The following is a 26,588-nucleotide window of genomic DNA, read 5'->3' on the forward strand; positions in this document are numbered from 1 at the left end:
ATCCGCAAAGAGCAGAGACCCAATCCTGAGGCTTTGTCTGGTCCTTCCCCTAGAGACTTGTTTGTCATGGGTGACCCTACCAGGGGTATAAAGCCCCCAACATAATAGCTCCTAGGATCTTCAGGACATGCAAACTCCTCCACCACGGTAATGTGGCTATTCAGGGAGGAGACCAAGTGAACAATTATTCTGAAACTGGTCAGGTCAGGTAGAAGGACTAGACTGAAAATCAGGGAAAATTATAAAATGTCCAAAGAAAAACTTGAAGGACTTTCAGAAGCTGAAAAATAATTGATCAAAACCACTTTAAATATTACAACAATGCCAGAGATGAAAACATGAGGACTGGATCAGGAGATTCGGAATGAAATGTATACTGAATAGATTCATTACACTTTATGTAGATAAAATATTAATTTAACTTTTACCCTTGGTATGAATTTTCACTTTGATTTTTATTTTCAAACTCATATATGAGTACTCTACGTGTCCATAACATTTTTAGTATTAGTAATTAGTTTATTTTTTGTACAACCTTTTTAATGAGCACATTTAATCTTTTTAATTTAACAATTTTAAGAAATATTATATTTTTTTAAGTATACGAAATTTTGAAACAAAGCAGTGTTTATGTCAAATATTTTAAAAACATCACGCTTTAGACTAAACTAAATAAACGAAACTCCGCCCTATACGTCATGACGTCAGTTCTCGCCTCGGTTCTATGTTCCGCGCCCTGAGCGTCGTCATCTACCGGGAGAGGCGAAGGGCATCCGGGATACAGCCGAGTGTGGATCCGTTGAGACACTTCTGGAGGTCAGTGATCGGATTTGTAAGACCTGTATGATGCTCGATTATGCGCAAGCTGGCGGTCTGACGTGCCCTGTCACTGAAACGGATTCTAGCTTGAGTTCAGACAAATTTGCAAATTCGTCCTAAGGAATGTGACCAACACAAAACCTGCTAGCATGCTATGCTAGCCGCGTGCGAGCTAACAGCCCGTTCAAACTGACGTTAATGTGAGCGAGGTCACTTTCTAAAACGCAGCTGTACCTGTTTCTACTCTTCAAATGTAAATGTTGACATTAACAACTAAATTAGCTGCCAAACATCCAGGAAACTGAATGCTGTTAGAATCAGTTTAACAACCAGTCAAACGTGCTATTACAAGCAAAACAGTGAAGCTAGCCGGCTAATTACATAACCTGAAGCCTTAGCTCTCGATCTAATTATGTTGCCGGTTAATACGGAAGAACGAGACCCTCACTTCTTGAGTCTGGTTTCATTATTTAAATGTCTCATATGGACTCATTGTACAATGTTTTGGGAAAACAAGTGTTCATTTTTGGGAACTCATGACTCGTGAAAGGACAAAGTGAGAGGCAGTAATTTTGACCAATGACGAAGTTTGGAGTATTATTTCCGGGCGGGACATTTTCCAGGTAGCCAATCAGGACGCCCGGTGGGCAGGTGTTGGGCGGGTCCTGGCGGGGCTGAGGAAAGGAGAATGGAGGCAGCAGGCAGGGAGTGGAGCCCCAACAAGGTCAAAACACAGACAGAAATTCCGGCTAAGGGGACACACCGACACGGGGAGGAGGTCCCTCGGCCTAACGCACCGGGTTGAACCGGGTCAAATTTCTGGAGTCCGGTGCAGAGCTGTTGGGAAGGGTCTTCCGAACTAATGCTGGCTGTTTCTACACACACACACACGTGTCGGGACAGATCAGGCTACAAAATCAGCTTAAACAACTGTTATCATTTACATATTATATAATTAATTATATTAATGACAAGCCACACAGCTCCTACAAGTTTACTGCAGCAGCAGAAACGAATAAGGAGGTACATTATGTTCCTTCACCTTGTTCTGTGACCTCTTCAATGCACCTGTCAAGTTAGACCATAAACATGGAGAGTTTAGTCTCCAGATGGTCTCAGCTGGTTATTATGTGACTTTTTAATGTTTACAGTGAGTTTGTTTATACACAGAGTTAACAAGATATGCTTTTCTAGGATCCTGTGTGTCTTTCATTTCATTATTATATTTCAAATGAAAACACTGCCGTCCTCTGTGTCAGGCTATTTGAATAAACTTTATTAACCCTTAAAACTCTGCTAGATCACTGACAGTTCCAAGTACCATCGCTTATAGTGTCTCAGGAGCGGTAGTGTGTAGCTCTGTGGGGTAAACTGTGATGGATAGCTACCCTTTAGGTGATCTATGGAAGTTTTCCAGGCATTTCTATCCCGTCCAGGAAGTTTACAATCCAACCATGATGAAGCCACTTCCTGTCAGACTTTCCACCAATCAGAGAGCTTAGATTGACGGTAACGTCCAATCAGGAGCAGCCAAAGATCAACCAGTGAGCAGAAAGTTCTATGTGTGTGTGAAAAGAAGAAAAATAATGCTCCTCTATGGCTGGAATAAAGCCAAGAAGATGTTTCTGATGCACGGTGGCGCCACAAAGCAGCTGCTACACACTGGCTTATACTGGGATTAAAAGCTGTTACACGCTGGTTTATACTGGGATTAAAAGCTGCTACACGCTGGTTTATACTGGGATTAAAAGCTGCTACACGCTGGTTTATACTGGGATTAAAAGCTGCTACACACTGGCTTATACTGGGATTAAAAGCTGCTACACGCTGGTTTATACTGGGATTAAAAGCTGCTACACGCTGGTTTATACTGGGATTAAACGCTGTTACAGACTGGTTTATACTGGGATTAAAAGCTGTTACAGACTGGTTTATACTGGGATTAAAAGCTGTTACAGACTGGTTTATACTGGGATTAAAAGCTGCTACACGCTGGTTTATACTGGGATTAAAAGCTGCTACAGACTGGTTTATACTGGGATTAAAAGCTGCTACACACTGGCTTATACTGGGATTAAAAGCTGTTACAGACTGGTTTATACTGGGATTAAAAGCTGTTACACACTGGTTTATACTGGGATTAAAAGCTGCTACAGACTGGTTTATACTGGGATTAAAAGCTGCTACACACTGGCTTATACTGGGATTAAAAGCTGTTACAGACTGGTTTATACTGGGATTAAAAGCTGCTACACACTGGTTTATACTGGGATTAAACGCTGCTACAGACTGGTTTATACTGGGATTAAAAGCTGCTACACACTGGTTTATACTGGGATTAAACGCTGCTACAGACTGGTTTATACTGGGATTATAAGCTGCTACACACTGGTTTATACTGGGATTAAAAGCTCCAGTATTGAGTTTTAATGGTTAATCTGTGATGCGTTAGTGGAGGAATTGGAACTTGGATGCTGTAATGAACTTGTTCGTAGCAACACAGGCTTTTCCTGCTGCTTCTCTCGTCTGTCTCTGACGTCAGCGCCTGGATTTCAGACCTGAGGCCTGTACGGCGTATCGGCAGGATGCGGCTGATTAACGTTCCTGGATATCTCTCCATTACCTGGGTTGACCTACCCAGACATTCGGGATCTGGATCAGCGGTACTACGAAGCTGGTTATAAACTCAGTAATTCAACCCAGGGCTTTCCTTCTTCATTAGAGCACGCGCACATAAAAGGGGCGGAGTTTGCAGCATCTGACCAATCACAGATGTGGAGAAACCCTGCAGAGCAGCTACGTCACCATGGAGGGACAGACCCTCCTTTTTGAGGAAATGTAAAGAATATAAATGCATCATCCAGGACAGAAGCAACACTGTTGCCATAGCAACAACCAGGAAGTAGTGCTGGTAGAAAACTGCCTGTTTATGCTTTAAATTAGTAAAAAATATTAATAATTAATTGGACAATATAAACAGACATCACTCTAATCACTCAGTTTCTCTTTATGACAGCACTAACATTTGGGGCGGAGCTTCCTCACTTTCCTTTTTACTTATTACCTCCACCAGGGCCACGTCTGTTTGTCTGCCTAATAGCTAAATAAATTACAGACGGAGTTTAGTTAGATATTCAGGTAAAAAGCCAAATCACTGCCTGCATCCACGATTTCTTTTGGTACTTTTTTTTTTTTACTATGGGAGACGGGGATAATTTTGCCATTAGAGGTTCTAACTCAGAAAATAATTCCCACAATCATTGGCTAAGAAAATAAGAGTTTAAATGTCTTGGTGGAGATCTGCGCTCCCAGTGCTTCATAGTTTTCATCCAGGTGTTAAAGGCTCCGCCCCGTGTGAGTGTTTGTGTTTCCAAACCATGACGACGCCAGTCGTCGAGGTTCCATAAATTCCTGGTTCTGCAGTTCTGCCATGTGTGAGCATTATTATCAAGCTCTTTATCTCAGATCAGCCCTGGTGGAGCTAAACGGGAACAAGTCCAGAACCAGGACAGAAACAGTTTTCAAAGCTCTCAGAGACCAGGCTTCATTTCTTCACCTGTCCCTAAAAACTCTCCTAAGCCTCCTCTCATCATCCACCACCAACGTGGACGTGATCTTGTAAGAATGGGCGGGACATTTTCCAAGAGATCTGACTGGTCAGGAGGTGGAGCTTTTACACTCATTGGTCTCTGATCCAGAACATAAGCTGCTCTGGAGCAGGTTAGTGTAGGTTACCATGGTGATCTACCCGGTAAGAAGGGAAGCAGTGTGGTAGGACAGAAACCCCGGGGCAACCCTGCAGTTAAGTCGATGTTCCTGTAAATTCAGCTCTTTCCAAAGACAGAAAATGATCACAGGGCAGAGGCACGGGCAGGTTACTTTAAAGGGAAATGGGAACATGCTTCATGTTTCAGGAGAAGTGAACGTTGACACACTAATTATTTGATCTAAAATCAGCAATCAGGGCAAGCACAGAAAAAGAGACATGATTACTTTAACCCTAAAATCTGAGCACACACGACACACTTATTTTTACATGAGAATAAAGAGGTCTGCAGCTTCCCTGCAGCTGGATGTTCGCTGCTGCATTGTAGATCCGTCCTTCAGCGTGTGGAAAAACTCAAGATCTCTGGTTTGCAGATGATCTGCTCCTCTGTGTAGATTCCTGATGTTCTTCCTGTGTGTTACACGGTGGACAGTCTTGCAGGGCAGTGGTACTTTGACCCAAGAAAAAAGTTCCTCCTCTGCACTTTATATGCAGGCTGAAGGTAGAACAAAGTCCTTTCCAGAGACGAATGTACATTTGTTCCGAGAACTCAATAAAAAAGAAGAAGAAATTAGGAAACTTCAATGAAAATGATTCTATTGGACCCCAAACATATTCACTAAAAAGTAAAACAATGAAATGAAAATTTTTCGTTTTAAAAAGTTGGGGAATATTTACATTTAGAGACCAGGCTAATGAACTACAGTAACAGCCACACAGTGAGACCTGAAGCTGGTTCGGTGGTGCTGCCGTTAGGGTTCTGGAAGATTCTCGGGATGAATTTAAATCTGATGAAAACCATCAACAGTTTTGTGAAGCAGTAAAAAGTCCTGGAAATTCGGTGTAATGTGGACTCTGTGACGGGAGTTTTGGAGCAGTTCCCGTTCAGACCAAGCCCTTCGTTCCCGATCATGTCGTTCCTAATGTTTTGTATGAATAAAGTTTGTTTCTGGGCTGCAGAGGGTCAAATGATGTCTGCTAACAGAACAGAGAACAACCACTGGTTCTGCTTTCTCTCTCTAACACAGTGTCTCTCTCCCTCTTTTAGTGGACGTTTGATTCAGCCCTTCCTGTCCTGGGACCAACCCGGGTGGAGTTTGATTTCCTGCCGTCATTGTGAGGCTGAGGAGGTCCGGCTTGTCGGACTGACCACCACCACCGTGTGTGTGAAACTTTAAGGACTGCTCATGCACCGTTTAAGGACTTGTGCGGCGCGGTTGCGTCCGCTCACTGCCTCACAGGCAGCTCAGACTCTCGGCCCGCAGCGGCCAACCACAGGCATCTCCACAGGCGCCACAAGGACGTTTCAGCCAATCAAGTGCTACTCGGCGCCTGTGGCTTCGGAGCCGTTCCTGAATGGGACGAGCTCCAATTACGTTGAGGAGATGTACTACGCCTGGCTGGAGAATCCCAAAAGTGTTCACAAGGTAAGCAAAAGTGGAAGTCCTACCAGGAGGGGCAGGGTTGGGTCTCAGGTGAGCCGTCAGCGTGGGTCACTGCTGACTGCAGGAAGACAAGGAAAAACTAAAAAAACAGATGAGCTAGGGCTGGGCAATTAATCGAATTTTAATCGCAATTACGATCTGGGTTTTCAACGATCATAAAAATGAAATGGTCCGATTATTTTTTTTCCTTCGATTTGTGCTGTTTTCAAATTGAGCGCAGCTGTCAGTGCAGCACTTTGCTGCAGACTCCTCCCACTGCTGCAGACTCCTCCCACTGCTGCAGACTCCTCCCACAGCCCCGACCGCTTTAGTTTTATTCAGAACGAGTTGCAGACACCTGGACACACGGGAGGCAGAGTCGCTCCTACTCCAAGAGAAGAAAGACGTGGTGACAGTCCGATGTTTCGCCACCGTTACGGACCTGTGGTAAAGCCGCACCAGAGCCGTATAGAAATGTCGCGCTACGTTTTATTGACGCGGATTTCAACGTGAAAACGAAATGTCTCCAGACTGTTTTTTTCCAGATCACACCAGGCAGAACATAGCTGCTGGTCTGAGACAAACAATAGCTATGAGGACCTGGTGGAAAGAAACTAGTCTGTATTACCACAGTACACCCCCCCCCCCCCCCCCCCCCCCCAACCTCTTATCTATAATCGTGTTAAATAATCGAGATCTCACTTTCAATCAAAATAATCGTGATTATCATTTTTCCCATAATTGAGCAGCCCTAAGATGAGCAGCACCTGATGATCCACCTGGAGAGAAAATGAAAGTGAAAAATGAAGCGTCACACATGCAGCGAGGGAAATGATGACCTGCTCTACTAACACTCTGAGTGTGTCTGAAACCGCGCACTTACATGAGTGCACTGGAAGGTAGTGTGTAGTTCGCACTAAGCTCTACCTTCTGTAGTGACACTATCGTGGGTAAGTCCTGATCCAAATTGAGCTCTAACGTTTTGAACTTACCGGTAGTGACGTACCAGCTTAGCAGCGCCGCTCCGTTAATATACTTCTTTTTTCTTCCAAAATCCAAAATCACGTTAACATACGTGTTTGCATGTCATCATACTTTTATGCTATTAAATCCTTTTAAAAGGTCTCATTAGTGAAACAAAGAACCGTGGCCTCCACTGTATGAACCCATCTCAGTAGATAACAATAGAAACCATCAGCACACGTTCATGTGTCTTTGCATGTCTCCCCCATACCTGTTAGTATAAGTACAATTTAAAACACTAATAAAACAGCTTTTAAATATGCAAAGATATCTTAACTGAATTAAAGTATTTTACATTATACGTCTGTTTTATTGGTGTTTACACTGATACGTTCACGTCTGCAACAGGAAACCGATTACACTAGAAACCATCATTTAAAATATGAAACGCAGTAATGAAGACGCTAAAACAGGGATGCAGAAAACATTTTATTTAAAATTTTTATTAAAACATTTCTCTCTTGCCGCCTCTTCTTCTGTACAGCAGCGTCCTAACCCGCAGGTGGTAAATGCCTCAGTGCCACTGATGGCTCGGTAGTTTGATGCCACAGTGATCTACGGTGAACACAGAATGGCAGGTTATATAAAAGCAAACATTATTATATACTTTATGGGTACTTTGCAGACTCTTATGTAAAGTGATGTACAATCAGCTACGGCTTAGTCAGCGTTACCATGGAAACGGGCCGGTTCTCTAAACCAGCGGTGTTTCCTAATCAGTTTTCAGATCAGGGACCATTTTGTTTACGCCAGAGACCCCGCAGTGCTTAATCTGGAGGTTCAACAATCATGTATAAACATACGGAACCTATAGCATTAATCATTTTTAACACTTATAGCCCATCTACATCCACGAAATCGGCTATAAAACTGCTAACATTTACGTTGCTAACTCTACTGCAGCCTCCAACAAATGATCAGATCCATAACTGTCATCAGGGATAGAAGAGATAAGAAGCATGCTGCAGTTTATATTAGAATTATGATCAAATAACTTCATACTTACAACAGTAGAAAATACCCTCCGCCTGCATCGGTACCGCTGAGTCGGTAGCGGCCAGCTCTGAAAAACTGGTTGAACGTCCCTCCCCTTCCGCTACATCAGCAAGATGGCGTCCGTTTAGTGCGTGTAGTGTCCATCGTTTCGCACTAGATTTTTGGCCGAGTTTAGGGCAGCATCCGGGTACTTTCAGTGCACTGAGTTTTTATTGTAATTTCTGTGTCAGTGCACTAAGCACTTAAATGTAGTGTCCGAAGTATAGAAGTGCGAGGTTTGGGACACACCCTCTGTTTATGGCCACATGTAGCATGTACCGTCCAACATGGCTGACATGTCCAGAAAGAAATCATGTTCATTCTCTTCTCTGATTTCATGCTATTTAGAAACAGAAACACGCCTAAGTTGGCTGGAGTCCTGTTTACATCCATTTCCATGTTTAACCCTTTTCTTAACTAGACCCCCTGTGCATGAGGTCCAGGAGATGTTAGCAGACAGCAGGAAGCAGCAGTGCTAGCATGTAGCATAGCAACATGAGGGAGAAACTCAGCTAAAAGACTCCACAAAGCATCGGCATCCAAACCAAATGCAGTTATCTGGGAATGTAGAAACCATGAGAACAGCTCTGTCCACTTTAGAGCTTCTGATCATTTCTCCACACAAACCAGGAGTCACATGACAGCAGAGACGCTGCTGGTTCCAGAGACGTCCGTCTCATCACGGTGGGGCAGAAACTCTGGAGCTAGCAGCCAGAACCAGAAACCAGGTCTTACTGCTGCTGTCTGTGGTGACAAGTTTGATTCCAGCTCTAAAAACTCTGCTAACGTGTTCTCCTGTGACTCCGCCTTTGATTGACATGAACCATGAAGGTCCTGCTGGTTTCCATGGAGATGGAGGTTTATAGTGAAGGATTCTCTCTTCCTATTGTAGACTATCCTTGGCTTCACTTCTTTCTGGCTTGGCACAGAGCGTCTTCACATGTATATGAACAACGTTAAATGTTCACGTTTGGGATTTTATTTCAGTACAAATCATCTCAGTTTGTTTTCTTTCTTAATAAGTAGAATGATGAATGTTCAGTTTCAGAGCCTGCATTTGAAGTCTAGGTAAATAAAACCTCACACGAAGCTGACCCAGCTGCTGCTGGTCAGAACCGCCTCGGACGACCGAGTGAAGCTCATTCTGTTTCAGTGATCTGAGTTGTAGAGGACAGCCAGCTAATAATAGCTCGCAGAGACCGGGTCACATGACGGACCTGTTTTCCTGCTGAAGTGAGAGCGAAGGCCGCCGTCCTCGCCTTGACACGTCGGCCGTGTCGGGATTAGGCTGAGCAGGGTTAATCTTTGGAAACCAGACTGAAAATGGTCCCGACTTTTAAAAGGTTGACCAGCGTGTGAGCTGCTGGATGACCGCCGCTTGCTCTCGTTTTCTCCTTCTGCTGCACCTCCAGCTTCAGCAGCAGAGTTTTCAGTGGGTTCATGGAGCATAAGGACCAGAAATCATCATGTTGGATCATGTGGATGTGGTTCTCTCTGAAATCCTGTGTGTTCGGGTCACTCAGGTGTCATGTTACATGTCGCTGTGGTCATGTGACCATCACTGTGACCTTATTAGCTGAGCGTGTTAGCCAGACGCTGCACTACCCAGCGTTCAGGTTTTATCAGAGTGATTCTGAGTCCTCACGGCCAACCGGACGCTTCATTCCAGACATTCCTCATCACTTGAGAAGTTGGTGCTGCGTCTTTTTCATTGTTCAGAGACAATGGGAAGTTTGTTCTGTTCAGCTGGGATGTTTAATCCTTCTGGTCTGGTGTAGGCCAGCTCCAGGGGATCCTGACGTCTCCCCGGTGTATTTTTAACAGGAAGCTTTCCATCCAGTCTGAGGCTGGAGAAACTGGGATTTTCTACAAACAGAAACCAAGTTAATATGGATGATAGATGGATGGATGGATAACTTTATTCATCCCCAAAGGGAAATTAAGTTGTAATAGCAGGCTGGTATAGTACACACATACCCAAAATTACACAAAAACTCAAAAGGATGGAAAATAGAATAGATACACTTTAAGGGCAGTTGTGAGATGATGATAATAAAAGTAAAAGATAAATAACAGTGTGTAATGGTAGTAGCAACGGTATATGCTAATAATATTGTATGTACACGCTAGTATGTACATTTTTCCCATATATACACATATTTGGGAGTTCATATGTACAGGATGGAGTATGGGTGGGCGGAGCGAGTGTACATGAAGCTTGGTTTGTATGTGTGTGAGTTTGTGTGTGATTGTGTGTGAAAATTACGAAGTGTGCCTTTTTACTTTTTGTTATATTTTTTGATGTGTGAAGGCTTTTAAATTTTGTATTCAGTAGCACTTTGTGTTGCCTTGTGTATGAAAAATGCTCCATAAATAAAACTTGATTTGATTTGATATTTAGCATGTGCAGCGTACGCAAAGATAACTGCAATGTGATGGGTGTGTGCAAAAGGTGACAGATAGTTAGACCAGGAGTGTAATGGTGGCTCTGACAGGTAGAGGAGTTGTAAAGTCTGATTGCAGCAGGTAGGAATGATGTCCGGCATCGTTCCTTAGAGCAGCGGGTTGAATGAGTCTGTTACTGAAGCTGCTCTTTAGTTTGTCCAGTGTTTTGTGGAGGGGGTGAGAGGGATTGTCCATTATTGCCAGCAGCTTTACCAGCATCCTCTCCTCCACCACCTCCTCCATGGTGATCAGTTTACAACCAACAACAGACTTAGCCTTCCGGATCCATTTGTCCAGTCTGTTGCCGTCCTTTGCTTGAAGTCTGCACCCAGGACACTGCAGCAAAGAGGATGCTCACCACAACAGATGAATAAAACATCTGCAGCATCTTGTTGCAGACATGAAGCGACCTGAGCCTCCTCAGGAAGTAAAGCCGACTCGTGCCCTTCTTGTAATGGCCTCTGTGTCTCAGTCCAGTTTATTGTCAAGAGTTACACCCAGGTACTTGTATGAGTCCACAAGATCCACGTCCGTCCCCCTGATGCAGACAGGAGAGAGCAGGGTCTTGTTCTTCCATCTCCCTTGTCTTTGCCACGTTCAGTTGCAAGTGGTTCTCCCTGCACTACTTCTGCACTAACCATCTGCACCCTTCCTTCATCATGTCACTCAAGCGGCTCCTAAAATGGTGTCCTACCTCAGAAACCTGAGCTCCCTCAGACCTACACAGCTGTCTGATGAGGTTTACTCTACCCTCCCTTCCCACTCAGACTTCTCCTTACTGTCTGTTAATGAGGCTACAGAAACACTCTGCTCCTCTCTCGCCTCCTCTCTGGACAAACTGCCCTCTGGTGTCAAAACCAGCCAGACAAAATCCTCCCAGTCCATGTCTCACAGAGGTTCTAAGGGAGCACAGAGACTCAGGGCTGCAGAAAGAAAGTGGCACAAATCAAAAGAACACTGACTTGTCTGAGTACCAGAAAAAACCTGAAACTTTCACATTCAGCCTAAAGGCGGCCAAGAAAACCTTTTATCAGAACAAGATCTGCAATGCTCCCAACACACGACACATTCATGGTGTTTAACTCTCTTCTATCTCCACCACCTGCTCAGCCTCCCACTGTGCTGACTGCAGAAATGTTTGCTTCCTACTTCACAGAAAAGGTTGCTACCATCAGTAACCAATTCACTGAGCCTGACCAACTCAGCCTTACCAAACCAGCTACTGGTGCCACACTCTGCTCCTTCCGCTCTCTAAATGAGGACCAAGTCTCTAAACTTCTTGTCAACTCAAAACCCACGACCTGTCCTCTTGATCCTGTTCCCTCTGACATCCTGCAGAGCATTTTACCTACAGTCAAATCTGCAGTAACCCATATTATCACCTCCTCTCTTAAATCCGGTGTCTTTCCCTCTGCCTTCAAGCAAGCTCGGGTTACCCTGCTGCTGAAGAAACCCACACTCAACCCAGCCCAGGTTGAAAACTACCGGCCGGTCTCACTGCTTCCATTCATGTCTAAATTACTAGAGCATGCCGTCTTCAGTCAGGTCTCACAGTTCCTCCAAGACAACAACCTGTTAGATCCATATCAGTCTGGCTATAGGCAAGGTCACTCTACTGAAACTGCTCTCCTGTCAGTTACTGATTCCCTACGGGTTGCCAGATCCGCTGGTCAATCCTCAGTCCTTATACTGCTGGACCCGTCTGCTGCCTTTGACATGGTCAACCATCATATACTGTTCTCCCCACTCTCGGAGCTTGGCATCTCAGGATCTGTCCTCTCGTGGTTTACATCCTACCTCACAGGAAGATCCTTCAGAGTATCTTGACGAGGGGGCGTGTCCAGATCACATGGGCTGACAACAGGGGGGCCTCAGGGCTTGGTGCTTGGCCCTCTTCTCTTTTCCCTATACACCTCCTCACTCGGTGCAGTCATTAGCTCTCATGGTTTCTCCTACCACTGCTATGCAGATGACACTCAGCTTTTCCTTTCTTTCCCACCTGAAGACACAACGTCTCAATGTGAATATCAGCATGTTGCTGATATCTCCGCATGGATGAAGGATCGCCACCTTCAGCTAAATCTGTCCAAGACTGAGCTTATTGTCTTTCCAGTCAATCCTTCCTTACCGCCACAGATAAGCGTGCAGCTTGACTCCATCACACTTGTGCCTACGTCTTCTACCAGGAATCTTGGTGTCATGGTAGACAACCAGCTGACCTTTAAGGACCATGTTGCCTCGGTTGCTCGATCTTGCCAATTGCAGAGGGTTTGTTCCTTGGAGGAGCAGTGGAGGGGCCACCAGGGGTGGAGGGGTTGGAGTTGAACCAACTGAAAAACATGTTCAACTCGTTGGCACGTTGTTCATTCCCCTCAGCTGCTCCTCTACTAGAGCTGCATGATTATGACCAAATAGTGGAATTTATTTATCAAAGATCACACACTAAGTGAGAATCAAAAGTATTTAATTAAGAGCTGATCAGCAATGAGAGATCACACAGTCAAAGAAGCTTTGGCTGCACGAGTCTGGGGAGGTACATGTGTGCTTGGTTAATATAGCCAGAGCATGAGCTGATAACATCGAGGTCGAAGGTCATTGTAGTAAACCCCCCATGGCCTGGTACAAGGAAGAGAAGAAAAGGGGGAAGGGGAGCTCACTAAATCCTTATCTGGGTACACAGTCATTCTCCTCCCTGAGTAAAACATAAGCCAAGCTTTAACAATGCAAAGTGTAGTCTACAGAATATAAGGGTTATGTGTAAATTTTCCATTACAGCCGCTAGTCGCTTTTTTCGCTAGAGGCGAGTAAAAACTCACTAGATATAGTGACTAAGTTGCTAAGTTGGCAACACAACTAGCTGCCGACTTTAAAAAAGTGTGCACCCTTGTTATTTAGGCAGCTTGATGGAGCCTTGGCCTTGCGTTTGCCCCCTGGTGGTCGGCAGACTGCTGGTCGAGCATGTGTCTGATCAGACCTCGCATTTTGAATGTAAATATCATTGACGATCAGAATCATTTAATTGTGGCCACCAAAATCGTGATCACGATCAAAATCCGATTAATTGTGCAGTCCTAACCTCTGCCTCTCCTCTGGAAGCCGGTGATTTCTCTCATCCCCTCCAGACGTCCCTGGTGGTGTTCTTTGAGCTCCAGCTTTCTTCTGTAGTCGTCCCTGCTCTCCCTGATGCTGCGTTTAAGCTCCCTTTGTACCGCTTGAATTCTGCTCCGTCACCAGATCTAAAGGCCCTCTTCTTCTCATTAAGAAGGGCCTTCAGAGACACAGCCAGTCAGGCCGTCAGTGTCCTCACCGTGTTGCTCATACAGAGCATCCCAGTCTGTAGCCTCCAACGCTCCACGCAGTGTTTCCATGGCCTCAGGAGACCATGTCCTCACTGTCCTCACTGTGACCGGGTGCTGCTGAACCACAGGCTTGTACAATGGTGAGGACTAGGTTGTGGTCTGACCTGCCAAGTGGGAGCAGGTACCTCAGTTGTACGCATCCTTAACATTTGCGTAGAGCAGGTCCAGAGTCTTTTTTTCATGGGTGGCGCATGTTAAAAACTGGTAGAAAGTCGGGAGTGTGGACGAGAGGGAAGCATGGTTGAAGTCACCTGTGATGATGATAAAGGCCTCAGGGTGTTTTGTCTGTAGTCCCGCAGTCACAGTGTGGATGACATCACATCCAGATGGAGGAATGTAACGCTGATGACGATAAGACTGGTGAACTCCCTCGGCAAATAATATGAACGAAGTCCGACGGCGACAAGCTCGATGTCCGGGCTGCAGACCCGCTTTTTAACGGACGTGCCGGGGTGACGCCACCTGTTGTTCACGAGCACGGCGAGCCCCCTCCTTTCTTCTTGTCGGTTGCAGTGATGTCTGTTATCAGCTCGAACCGTCTGGAAGCAGGGAATGGTGATGTTAGAGTCCGGTATCCGCTCATGCAGCCACGTCTCTGTGAAACAGGGTACTGGACCGCCTGTGCTCCCTCTGCGTCCTTACTCTGACCGCTGCTGGTTTAACATTTATGGACTCTGACCGCTGCTGGTTTAACATTTATGGACTCTGACCGCTGCTGGTTTAACGTTTGTGGACTCTGACTGCTGCTGGTTTAACGTTTGTGGACTCTGACCGCTGCTGGTTTAACGTTTGTGGACCCTGATCGCTGCTGGTTTAACGTTTGTGGACTCTGACAGCTGCTGGTTTAACGTTTGTGGACTCTGACCGCTGCTGGTTTAACGTTTGTGGACCCTGACCGCTGCTGGTTTAACGTTTGTGGACTCTGACCGCTGCTGGTTTAACGTTTATGGACCCTGACCGCTGCTGGTTTAACGTTTGTGGACTCTGACCGCTGCTGGTTTAACGTTTGTGGACCCTGATCGCTGCTGGTTTAACGTTTGTGGACTCTGACTTTTGCTGGTTTAACGTTTGTGGACCCTGATCGCTGCTGGTTTAACGTTTGTGGACTCTGACCGCTGCTGGTTTAACGTTTGTGGACTCTGACCGCTGCTGGTTTAACGTTTGTGGACTCTGACAGCTGCTGGTTTAACATTTATGGACTCTGACCGCTGCTGGTTTAACATTTATGGACTCTGACCGCTGCTGGTTTAACTTTTATGGACCCTGACCGCTGCTGGTTTAACGTTTGTGGACCCTGACCGCTGCTGGTTTAACGTTTGTGGACCCTGACCGCTGCTGGTTTAACGTTTGTGGACTCTGACCGCTGCTGGTTTAACGTTTGTGGACTCTGACCGCTGCTGGTTTAACGTTTGTGGACTCTGACCGCTGCTGGTTTAACGTTTGTGGACCCTGATCGCTGCTGGTTTAACGTTTGTGGACTCTGACCGCTGCTGGTTTAACGTTTGTGGACTCTGACCGCTGCTGGTTTAACGTTTGTAGACCCTGACCGCTGCTGGTTTAACGTTTGTGGACTCTGACCGCTGCTGGTTTAACGTTTGTGGACTCTGACCGCTGCTGGTTTAACGTTTGTGGACCCTGACCGCTGCTGGTTTAACGTTTGTGGACCCTGACCGCTGCTGGTTTAACGTTTGTGGACTCTGACCGCTGCTGGTTTAACGTTTGTAGACCCTGACCGCTGCTGGTTTAACGTTTATGGACCCTGACCGCTGTTGGTTTAACGTTTGTGGACCCTGACCGCTGCTGGTTTAACGTTTGTGGACCCTGACCGCTGCTGGTTTAACGTTTGTGGACTCTGACCGCTGCTGGTTTAACGTATGTGGACTCTGACCGCTGCTGGTTTAACGTTTGTGGACCCTGACCGCTGCTGGTTTAACGTTTGTGGACTCTGACCGCTGCTGGTTTAACGTTTGTGGACCCTGACCGCTGCTGGTTTAACGTTTGTGGACCCTGACTGCTGCTGGTTTAACGTTTGTGGACCCTGACCGCTGCCGGTTTAACGTTTGTGGACCCTGATCGCTGCCGGTTTAACGTTTGTGGACCCTGACCGCTGCTGGTTTAACGTCTGTGGACTCTGATCGCTGCTGGTTTAACGTTTGTGGACCCTGACCGCTGCTGGTTTAACGTTTGTGGACCCTGACCGCTGCCGGTTTAACGTTTGTGGACTCTGACCGCTGCTGGTTTAACGTCTGTGGACTCTGATCGCTGCTGGTTTAACGTTTGTGGACCCTGACCGCTGCTGGTTTAACGTTTGTGGACCCTGACCGCTGCTGGTTTAACGTCTGTGGACTCTGATCGCTGCTGGTTTAACGTTTGTGGACCCTGACCGCTGCTGGTTTAACGTTTGTGGACCCTGACCGCTGCTGGTTTAACGTTTGTGGACCCTGACCGCTGCTGGTTTAACGTCTGTGGACTCTGATCGCTGCTGGTTTAACGTTTGTGGACCCTGACCGCTGCTGGTTTAACGTTTGTGGACCCTGACCGCTGCCGGTTTAACGTTTGTGGACCCTGATCGCTGCTGGTTTAACGTTTGTGGACCCTGACCGCTGCTGGTTTAACGTTTGTGGACCCTGATCGCTGCTGGTTTAACGTTTGTGGACTCTGACCGCTGCTGGTTTAACGTTTGTGGACTCTGATCGCTGCTGGTTTAACGTTTGTGGACCCTGACCGCTGCTGGTTTAACGTTTGTGGACCCTGACCGCTGCCGGTTTAACGTTTGTGGACCCTGATCGCTGCTGGTTTAACGTTTGTGGACCCTGACCGCTGCTGGTTTAACGTCTGTGGACTCTGATCGCTGCTGGTTTAACGTTTGTGGACCCTGATCGCTGCTGGTTTAACGTTTGTGGACCCTGACCGCTGCTGGTTTAACGTCTGTGGACTCTGATCGCTGCTGGTTTAACGTTTGTGGACCCTGACCGCTGCTGGTTTAACGTCTGTGGACTCTGATCGCTGCTGGTTTAACGTTTGTGGACCCTGACCGCTGCTGGTTTAACGTTTGTGGACTCTGACAGCTGCTGGTTTAACGTTTGTGGACCCTGATCGCTGCTGGTTTAACGTTTGTGGACCCTGACCGCTGCTGGTTTAACGTCTGTGGACTCTGACCGCTGCTGGTTTAACGTCTGTGGACTCTGATCGCTGCCGGTTTAACGTTTGTGGACCCTGATCGCTGCTGGTTTAACGTTTGTGGACCCTGACCGCTGCTGGTTCAACGTTTGTGGACTCTGACCGCTGCTGGTTTAACGTTTGTGGACTCTGACCGCTGCTGGTTTAACGTCTGTGGACTCTGATCGCTGCTGGTTTAACGTTTGTGGACCCTGACCGCTGCTGGTTTAACGTCTGTGGACTCTGATCGCTGCTGGTTTAACGTTTGTGGACCCTGATCGCTGCTGGTTTAACGTCTGTGGCCTCTGACCGCTGCTGGTTTAACGTTTGTGGACTCTGACCGCTGCTGGTTTAACGTCTCTGGACTCTGACAGCTGCTGGTTTAACGTCTGTGGACCCTGACCGCTGCTGGTTCAACGTTTGTGGACTCTGACCGCTGCTGGTTTAACGTTTGTGGACTCTGACCGCTGCTGGTTTAACGTTTGTGGACTCTGACCGCTGCTGGTTTAACTTTACATAATTTTCTACAAATATCTACATCTCTTAGAAAAAAGTCTGTTTATCCTCCTTTTATAAAGGTTTTGTGTTTTTCTTCATTTTAAAACCTAAGAATGGAAATAAAAATGTGGCTCTTCATTAAAAATGTCTGAGGGAAAAATGTCTCTTTGGATTGGAAAGGCTGCAGACCTGCACTAAACACATAAACAGGTTTAGCAGCAGTTTTCTCTTTAAACACCAACAGTTAAAATATTTCTTCATATATAAAACCACATATTTATGAGAAAGAAGGATGAAATGTTCAGGATTTACTAACTAAAAGGTAAAAAGTCAGCAGGATGGATTTAAAGCTGTGAAGCTGCTTCCTTCTAAACACAGAAGGAACAATATGTGATGAATATCAGCATCAGGTGAACAGACAGAAAGCAGGATGAGAATCTCACAGCTTCTAGATGGTGAGGAGAGAGAAATATTCACAGTATGCACAATAACTTCCATCCATGCACCTCATTTCCAGGTGTAGCGTCAGGTCTGTAGATGTAACTATAAACATGTGTGGTATCCACAGAAAGTCCAGAATCTCAGCTACCAGCTCAGTAAAACCATTTCTATCACCAACAAACACAGTTAAAACAACAATAATTAAAAGACCAGGTACACAAAGTCTGAACACACATGTAAACACAGATGATGTTTCCTCATGAACACGAACAAACGACTCCTCTACTGAAAGCTCACATCTCACAGGTTCCACAGCTGGAAGTTTCATCTTAATATGACCAAGATTCACCGAACCAGAGGCAGAAGAAGACCCGATTTATGCTGCACGTTTGTAAAAGTCAGCCCTTTGCTGTCTGGCATAAATTAAAACCGCATTTATTTTAAAAAATAAATAAAAATTTTGTCATTGTCTTTTGGGAGCAATTTCCTGTCCAAAAATCAGGATGTTCTGCCATCTGCATGGTTTAGACAAAGAGAAACGTCGGTTCTTCTTCGTTCTTAAGTTCCAGACAGTGCCCAGCACTGATTTTTACATAATGCACCACATGACGTTGCACATTAGGGAAGGTTGCTCAATATGATGAGAACAACCCAAAACGATTAGAAGTTTTATCAGGGTCATAAATTCAGCTGTGTTCTGTTCCTGCTGCTCATTAATCTGTTCATCCTCAGAGTTTAACTTCCACATGTGAAGCGTTCCACTGAAACTTGGTCTCACACCTCCTTCCCTCTTCCTCCTGTGCAGTCCTGGGATGTGTTTTTCCGGAACGCCAACGCCGGCGCCCCCCCCGGCGCCGCATACCAGTCTCCTCTGGGTCTGTCTGCGGCTTCGGGCCTCGTCGCCCCTCAGCTGTCCTCGCTGGTAGGAGCTCAGCCCAACGTGGAGAAGCTGGTGGAGGATCACCTGGCTGTGCAGTCACTCATCAGAGCCTACCAGGTACTCACACTGGGCTGCATCACATGACGCATCACATGACCTGCATCTGCAGAACATCTGAGCAGCTGCATGATGTAGAAAACTGAACAGCAGCAACTGAATCGTCTTCTCAGATGAAAGACACACCAGGTCCATTCAGATCAGAAGTGTTTTATTTGTGTTTACCAGGTCATTAGTTGAGAGTTCTGTTTTAAGATTTAATATAGACATAATAGACATTTTTTAATCCCAGACCTTCATGAATCATGATGGGATAAATGAGTTTCCTGTTTGATTAAAGTTGAAATGAATCCGTTTCTTTATCAGACAAGTCGTGATGATCTAAAGTGTTTATTGGTTGTTGCAGCTTCCAGCGTATTCATTCTGATGAATTTCCGCTCATTTAAAGTTTTTAAATAAGTCCTGAGCGTCGTGATGCTGAGACGTGAACGTTAGAACGTCAGACAGCTACTGAGAAGTCTGACTTGCAGATTAAAATAGTTCTGATCCAGACTCGGCTCCTTCTGTGTCTCTATGACAACTGGGAACAGCTGCAGTGATTTACTAAAACGGTCAAATGTTGTTATAAATCCAGCTGAGTCAGAAGCCGGTCCAGTTCTAAGGTTCTGGTCCAAGCAGCTTTATTCTTCATCCCAGTCTGAACCCCCTTAGATAAGGTTTCTGTCATGTCTTTCAGTTATCTTCAGGACTAGTTCTCCAGGATCCTTGAAGGACTTTCCAAAGCTCTTTGATTTGTTCCGTTCTCTGTCCAGATGGTCCCACACTGCTTCAGTAATGTTGAGGTCCGGGCTCTGGGGAGGATCCATTCCTCCATCAGACCTGTTTCCACTGATCTTCAGTCCAGTTCTTGTGTCATGTGACCTATCTCAGCCTTTCCTCCCTGTTTGAATGGCTTCTTGACAGCCACGTTTCCATGGAGACCATTTCTGATGAGGCTTCAGCCAACAGTAGATGGATCAGCTGAAGGTCCAGATGCATCTCTCAGGTCCTGGTTCAGGTCTTTGCTGGATTTCACACATGAAACTAAAGAAACGGGAACAGACAATGCATATTTGTGACAAAGAGCCTAAAGATCCAGTTTAAACCAGCTCTTTGCTATGTTGTCCGGTACCAGGACAGGACTAGACTGGAACTGGTCTGGTACCGACTGGATTGGAACTGGTCCGGCACCTGGACTGGACTGAAGATGAGTGGAAAATTGAAAATGTCCAATGAAAAACTTAGGAAGACTTCCAAAAGATGGAGAACTGTTGATAAAGACATTAAAAGATTACAACAAAGTCAGAGTTATAGACATGAGAACTGGGTCACGACTCTGGATCAGGACTATATATATACATTTTTTATGTTAACATGAGTGTTTTATCTCTTTCTGTATTTCTCATCTGAAATTTCAGTAAATTGTCATAATGAAACGAATAATTACTTTGATAAATGTGATAAAGGTCTTCACTGGTCATCCGTGTTTCAGAGTCAACCAGATGAAATCAGAGTAAGTGTGACTGTCGGCTCCAATCATTGACATCCTGCCGTGATCCTGATCAGATATGAACTTTGACTCATTACTGATCTTTTGAAGTATTAAAGGAGATGTATGGTATTTCAGCCTGTTGGTGTTCCATTGCAGCAGGTCATTGCGGTGACTCGTTGCGTCTGGCTGTTGCAGTACATTGTTAAGGCAGCTTATTGCATCTGGCTGTTGCAGTAGGTTATTGTGGCGACTCGTTGCTTCTGGCTGTTGCAGTAGGTTATTGTGGCGACTGGTTGCTTCTGGCTGTTGCAGTAGGTTATTGTGGCGACTCGTTACGTCTGGCTGTTGCAGTAGGTTATTGTGGCGACGCGTTGCGTCTGGCTGTTGCAGTAGGTTATTGTGGCGACGCGTTGCTTCTGGCTGTTGCAGTAGGTTATTGTGGCGACTCGTTGCTTCTCGCTGTTGCAGTAGGTTATTGTGGCGACTCGTTGCTTCTCGCTGTTGCAGTAGGTTATTGTGGCGACTCGTTGCTTCTGGCTGTTGCAGTAGGTTATTGTGGCGACTCGTTGCGTCTGGCTGTTGCAGTAGGTTATTGTGGCGACGCGTTGCGTCTGGCTGTTGCAGTAGGTTATTGTGGCGACTCGTTGCGTCTGGCTGTTGCAGTAGGTTATTGTGGAGACTCGTTGCGTCTGGCTATTGCAGTAGGTTATTGTGGCGACTCGTTGCGTCTGGCTGTTGCAGTAGGTTATTGTGTTGACTCGTTGCGGCGGGACATTGCAGCAATTCGTTGCAAATCAAATCGAAATTTATTTATTTGATAGAGACAAGTATGTTTCACGAGTCATGTCACACACTACAGAAGCTTAGCCAAGGCTAATTCTCAATGCCCATCGGTTTTTCGGTTTTACACAAAACACAGACGACAGTGACACAACAAAGGTCGGGACTTTGCAGTAGTTTATTGTGGCGACTGGTTGCTTCTGGCTGTTGCAGTAGGTTATTGTGGCGACTGGTTGCTTCTGGCTGTTGCAGTAGGTTATTGTGGCGACTGGTTGCTTCTGGCTGTTGCAGTAGGTTATTGTGGCGACTGGTTGCATCTGGCTGTTGCAGTAGGTTATTGTGGCGACTCGTTGCTTCTGGCTGTTGCAGTAGGTTATTGTGGCGACTCGTTGCTTCTGGCTGTTGCAGTAGGTTATTGTGGCGACTCGTTGCTTCTGGCTGTTGCAGTAGGTTATTGTGGTTATTGTGGCAACTCGTTGCGTTTGGCTGTTCAGTAGGTTATTGTGGTTATTGTGGCGACTGGTTGCTTCTGGCTGTTGCAGTAGGTTACTGTGGCGACTGGTTGCTTCTGGCTGTTGCAGTAGGTTATTGTGGCGACTGGTTGCTTCTGGCTGTTGCAGTAGGTTATTGTGGCGACTGGTTGCTTCTGGCTGTTGCAGTAGGTTATTGTGGCGACTGGTTGCTTCTGGCTGTTGCAGTAGGTTATTGTGGCGACTCGTTGCTTCTGGCTGTTGCAGTAGGTTATTGTGCCTACTCGTTGCGTTTGGCTGTAGCAGTAGGTTATTGTGGTTATTGTGGCAACTCGTTGCGTTTGGCTGTAGCAGTAGGTTATTACGGTAGACTTTTGCAGCATGCTGTTGCGGTGAGATGTTGCAGCTACGGTTGGCTGGTGAAGACCTGTGCTGTGTGTTGTGATGACCATGTGTGTGTTCAGGTGATGGGACATCACAATGCCCATCTGGACCCTCTGGGAATCAGCTGTGTGAATTTTGATGATGCTCCGGTGAATACCGGCTTCCAGGATGTTGGTGAGGACGCCAGAACTAAACGTTTCCTCCCGCCCACCCTCCTCTTTCCTTCTTCTTTCCTTCCTGTCTTCTCTTCCTTTTCTCTCCTCTTCTTGTTTTTGGACTAAATCTTGTTTGTTTTCCTTCATTTTGCTTCTCACCTGCTCGGCTCTTCACCTCCTCCTCCTCATTCCATCCTGTCCTCCTCACCCCTCCATCCCCTCCCTCCCCCTCTCCTGGGTGGGCTCTGTACTGTTGTCGCCCCCTGTAGATCCGAGGGCACCATGTGGCCCAGTTGGACCCCCTCGGCATCATGGACGCTGATCTGGACTCGTGTGTCCCCACTGACATTATCACCTCCTCCGACAAGCTGGGTGAGGAGCTGCACCCTTCAGAAAACTGCCTCCCCCTTTTCTTTTCTCCCTCGCTTTGCTTCTGAAACTCACCCGCTGGGGAAGGTGTCCGAGTCTGAAACCTTCTCCAACGTTCTCATATACCACAAAGGTTTCAGGGTTTTTTATCTCAGACTGGGCCTTTTCTCCTCCTGAACCTTCTCGTATATGAAGAATGTTTCTGTTTCATCTCCATGTCATGTTGCTCGTATCAGCTCCATAAAACTCAGAGGTACAGTAGATTTGACCCTCAGGTTTTCCAACCAAAGTTCTTCCAGTTCTGGTTAATCTCTGGTACTGGAACCAGTTCAGGTTTGTGGAGGCTCTGCCTGCAGCAGCGACCGGTGTCTCCAAACACCGACTTTTAAAATGAACAATGCGGTTTCTGGTTCAAAGTGAAACTTTTTTGCTTTTCTTGAACGAACAAGTGGCCTAAAAAATGATCCAAGAGTTGCTTCAAAGATGTTAAAAGCCTTTATTTTTATATATTAAAACTTTAAAAGACCAACATGGTCTTCATCATTCGTCACTTCAAATTAATAATAAAACTAAACGAAAAAACATTAAATTTAAATAAATTAAAAGATCACATGAAATCTAAAAAAAGCTCAACAAAAGGAATAAAAAGAAAATTAATAAAAAGAAAAAGATCATGTAAAATATAAATAAAAGACAAAGTGAGTAAATAAAAACGTAAAAACAAAAGGAAAATAAGTAAATTCATTTTCAAAAGGAAAATGTAAAAAATAACGTAAAAGGAAAAAGTCAATTAAAAATCAGGTGAAACAGAAGAAATGAATCAAAATAGCAAATGACTTAAAAAAGCAAATAAACAATAAACATAATGAAAAACAAAACAATAAAAATAAAGACTAAAATAAACCAAAAAGGAAAAATAAGTTAATAAATTAAAACAGGAAAAATTAGCAAAAAATATGATGTTGGGGGGGGTAATTAATAATAATTTAATTGTCCGATAGCTCAGATGTGGTCACCCTGAAGGGTCTAAGGAGCATCTTCAAGCGGAGCCAGAAGCTCTTCGGATGCTGCAAACAGGTTCCTGCACATTGGCTCAGAGAGACATCAGGCCAGCAGAGACCTCTTCATCAGCCATGTAACGCTCTCCTGATCCTGATCCAGAACTGGAACCACTTTGGTGTAAAACTTCTGCAGAGTCCTGAATCTGATTTATGAGCAGAAAAAGCTCCTGTTCAGACTCAAACCAACTCCATGTTCTCCCTCCACACATCTCATCATACTTCCTGATAAACATCGAGTCACGTTAGACACGTTGTGCTGCGACTTTATTACCACTTGATCCAAATGGAGGGATCGGGTTCTGTAGTAAGAACATCGACCAGTAGGTCTGATTTCCATCCAGAGAAACGAACTTGGCAAGGTGGACCCGCCCAGCCTGGACAGTTGTGGTGTTGTTCGAGTCACTGCTTCGTCTTTGGTAAATGGTCTTGTACTTATACCAGTCAGCTTTTCCAGTCAGTTTGACCCTCAAAGCGCTTCACACTACACATTCACCCTTTCACACACACATTCACACACTGAGAGGCACATCGGGAGGGGGGTTCAGTGTCCTGCCCAAGGACATTTCGACATGTAGTCAGTGGAATCGATCCGCCTACCTTCCGTTGGAAGACGACTGCTCTTCCTCCTGTGCTACAGCCGCCCCCTTTAATGAATTTAAACCACGTTAGTAGTATTAACGTTAAGGAAACGATGATCCACATCCATCAGGCATGTATCTGCCTTTTATAATTACATTGATCCTGTGGCGCTGCAGTCCACCACTTCCAGATCTAACAGTCCCGTTGTTTAGATGGCACAACATACAGAAGTGTTTTTAGCTAACAGCTTAGTTTGACCTTTTAAATCTCTTAAAACAAACGATTCTTGTGGTTTTTTTCAAAATCAGGTGTGTATATTAGAACCTTTTTCACATTCGAAGCTGAACATTTCCTGGAAAGTTTTCTTAGAAGGTTTTTAAGAAAAATAAAGAGGAAGGTGGTTTTAAAGGAACAGTGTGTAACAGGTGCTGCCTCCTACTGGTCAGGTTTGAGATGGCAGTCCTCAATAGAAACTAAAAACTGGAACTTTCTGTTTAAGATGGAATAAATGTCCGTGTTGTTCTTCGTTAGTGATTCTCCATCTGAGAACATCTTGTTTTCAGCCTCAGCTCGTCGCGTTTTCTCTGATTAGCTTTACTCTCCAGTCTATGTTCAGATCCTCAACCCTCTCACACATCTGCATCATCTCCACGCTCTTCTTCTACGTGCCTTTAATGGTGACGGCTCTCCTGCGGATGACGCAGCGTTGGTTTTAGTCTGAATGTGACAACCTGACCAGCTCATGTCAGCATGGACACGCTGCTGCCAGGTTATTTCTCTGAAGAGAAATGCTGTCGTCCTTCTGGACGCGTCTTCAGATGTCTGGGCTGTACATGTGCTGTGACTAACCAGAGGAGTCCAGCTCTGTTCCGGCATTTCAGCGCAGGTCTGTTGTTTGGCTTCTGCTTGGACCCGTGGGGCGGCTAGGACCGGTCTGGTCAGCGCCATGTCGCTCTTCCTGTTGGCTGATGGCAGTGCACACATGTTGAGCGGCTCGCTCGTCTTTGTGTTTTCTTGCTGGGGTAAGTGTTAGCATGTGGAGGTGAAGGCAGGCCCAGTTCATTGAAAGTATCCAGAACTTTCACTTCTAGTCATTAAATCTTAAAAAACTTTCAAAGGACCTAAAAGACTCGTCGGTCCTTCAGCCTTTTCATATCAACATGTTCACAGAAATAAAAAACCTGAGTCAAGAATCAGTCAGTCGACTCTTTGAAACTGGAAACTTTCCCCAGAAACCAGGAACTTTTGTGGATTTGGGCCAAACCGCTTTCGGGGCTCTTTAAGAACCTTTTAAAGGTAAATATCCTTTCAGCAGTTTTTCTTCTTCTCTGGTTTCTTCCACACCACAGAAGTTATGAAGTCATATAAGACCAGTCAGTGAGTGGTACTACTGTATTTCTATATTTTCTCTTAGGTATGAACTCAAGGATCACTCGGCTTCTTTTTACTTTTTTAAAGACTAATTCTCAGAACTGTTTATCTGACTTTAACCAATGTTTACAAGTTTTTTTGTAATGTTAAACCCTGGTCTTCAACATGTCTGTGTCTGGACCGGTTACGTTTACCTCACAGATGTTCCCTTTGCATTTGGAAACTAAAGGCAGGTACACACTACAGGATAATCAGTTTTTATCACGATCTCTTACGATGAAAGCCAGCAAAGGCCCGAATGTCAGATGTTTGCAAACGACACTGTCTGATTGTGTGTTAAGAGTGATTTTGCCCGATCCACTCGGGAGGAGAGATAATCACGGCCAGAGCCTTTTAAGCTAATTTAGCACAACTTTAGCAATGCGGCGCAAATAAAAAGCTGACGCACGCTTCACTCATCTTTACACATGGCCACTGAAAACCCCACTGAAACTGGAGACATGCTGAGTCATTAATTTCACAAGCTCCACTATATGTGTATATATATGTGTGTGTATGTGTATATATGTATATTTATATGTATACACACACATATCATTATGGGGTTAACAGTGGGTTTGGTCCCAGTTTAACATGATCATGGCAAAGTCAGCTGTTAATGATAACTGTTCAGTAAATGTCTCGATCTCCCTCTGAACACTGAGCCAGTTAACATCATTTTATTATACAGGTTGCAACAAGCTAACGTTTACACCGCTGTGGTTCTAAGCTAGTATGTTTTGATTCAGCGTGCATTTTGTAACGTTACAGCTGGAGAAATTACAGCAGACAATACAGCCAGTTTAATGGAGATTGGCCAGAAATAAGTCTCCAATAGGACTCAAAACAGTCGCTGGATTTGTTGCTGCTCCTGCTCCTGCTAATAAAGAGTCGCTGATAGGGTCTAGGAATACTCTCTAACTATAGCGACAGAGTTGCTAAG

General features: G+C 45.3%; 1 protein-coding gene across 2 annotated transcripts in view; it reads left to right on the forward strand.

Annotated features, from left to right (window-relative positions):
• The first annotated feature begins 730 nt into the window (after nucleotides 1–730).
• Nucleotides 731–26,588, forward strand: part of ogdha (oxoglutarate dehydrogenase a) — a 54,289-nt gene continuing 28,431 nt past the window's right edge. Inside the window, exons 1-4 of one of the 2 annotated variants that reach the window (XM_042000372.1) lie at nucleotides 731–816; nucleotides 5,634–6,012; nucleotides 18,775–18,966; nucleotides 22,152–22,245. In XM_042000372.1, coding sequence (XP_041856306.1) covers nucleotides 5,773–6,012; nucleotides 18,775–18,966; nucleotides 22,152–22,245 — 526 coding nt within the window. In that variant the 5' untranslated portion in view covers nucleotides 731–816; nucleotides 5,634–5,772. Of the gene's footprint in view, nucleotides 817–5,633; nucleotides 6,013–18,774; nucleotides 18,967–22,151; nucleotides 22,246–22,495; nucleotides 22,599–26,588 lie in introns of both variants that reach the window. The other variant, XM_042000371.1, reaches the window with a different exon arrangement.

This window comes from Melanotaenia boesemani, chromosome 11 (genome assembly GCF_017639745.1).
Source record: "Melanotaenia boesemani isolate fMelBoe1 chromosome 11, fMelBoe1.pri, whole genome shotgun sequence".
NCBI lineage: Eukaryota > Metazoa > Chordata > Actinopteri > Atheriniformes > Melanotaeniidae > Melanotaenia > Melanotaenia boesemani.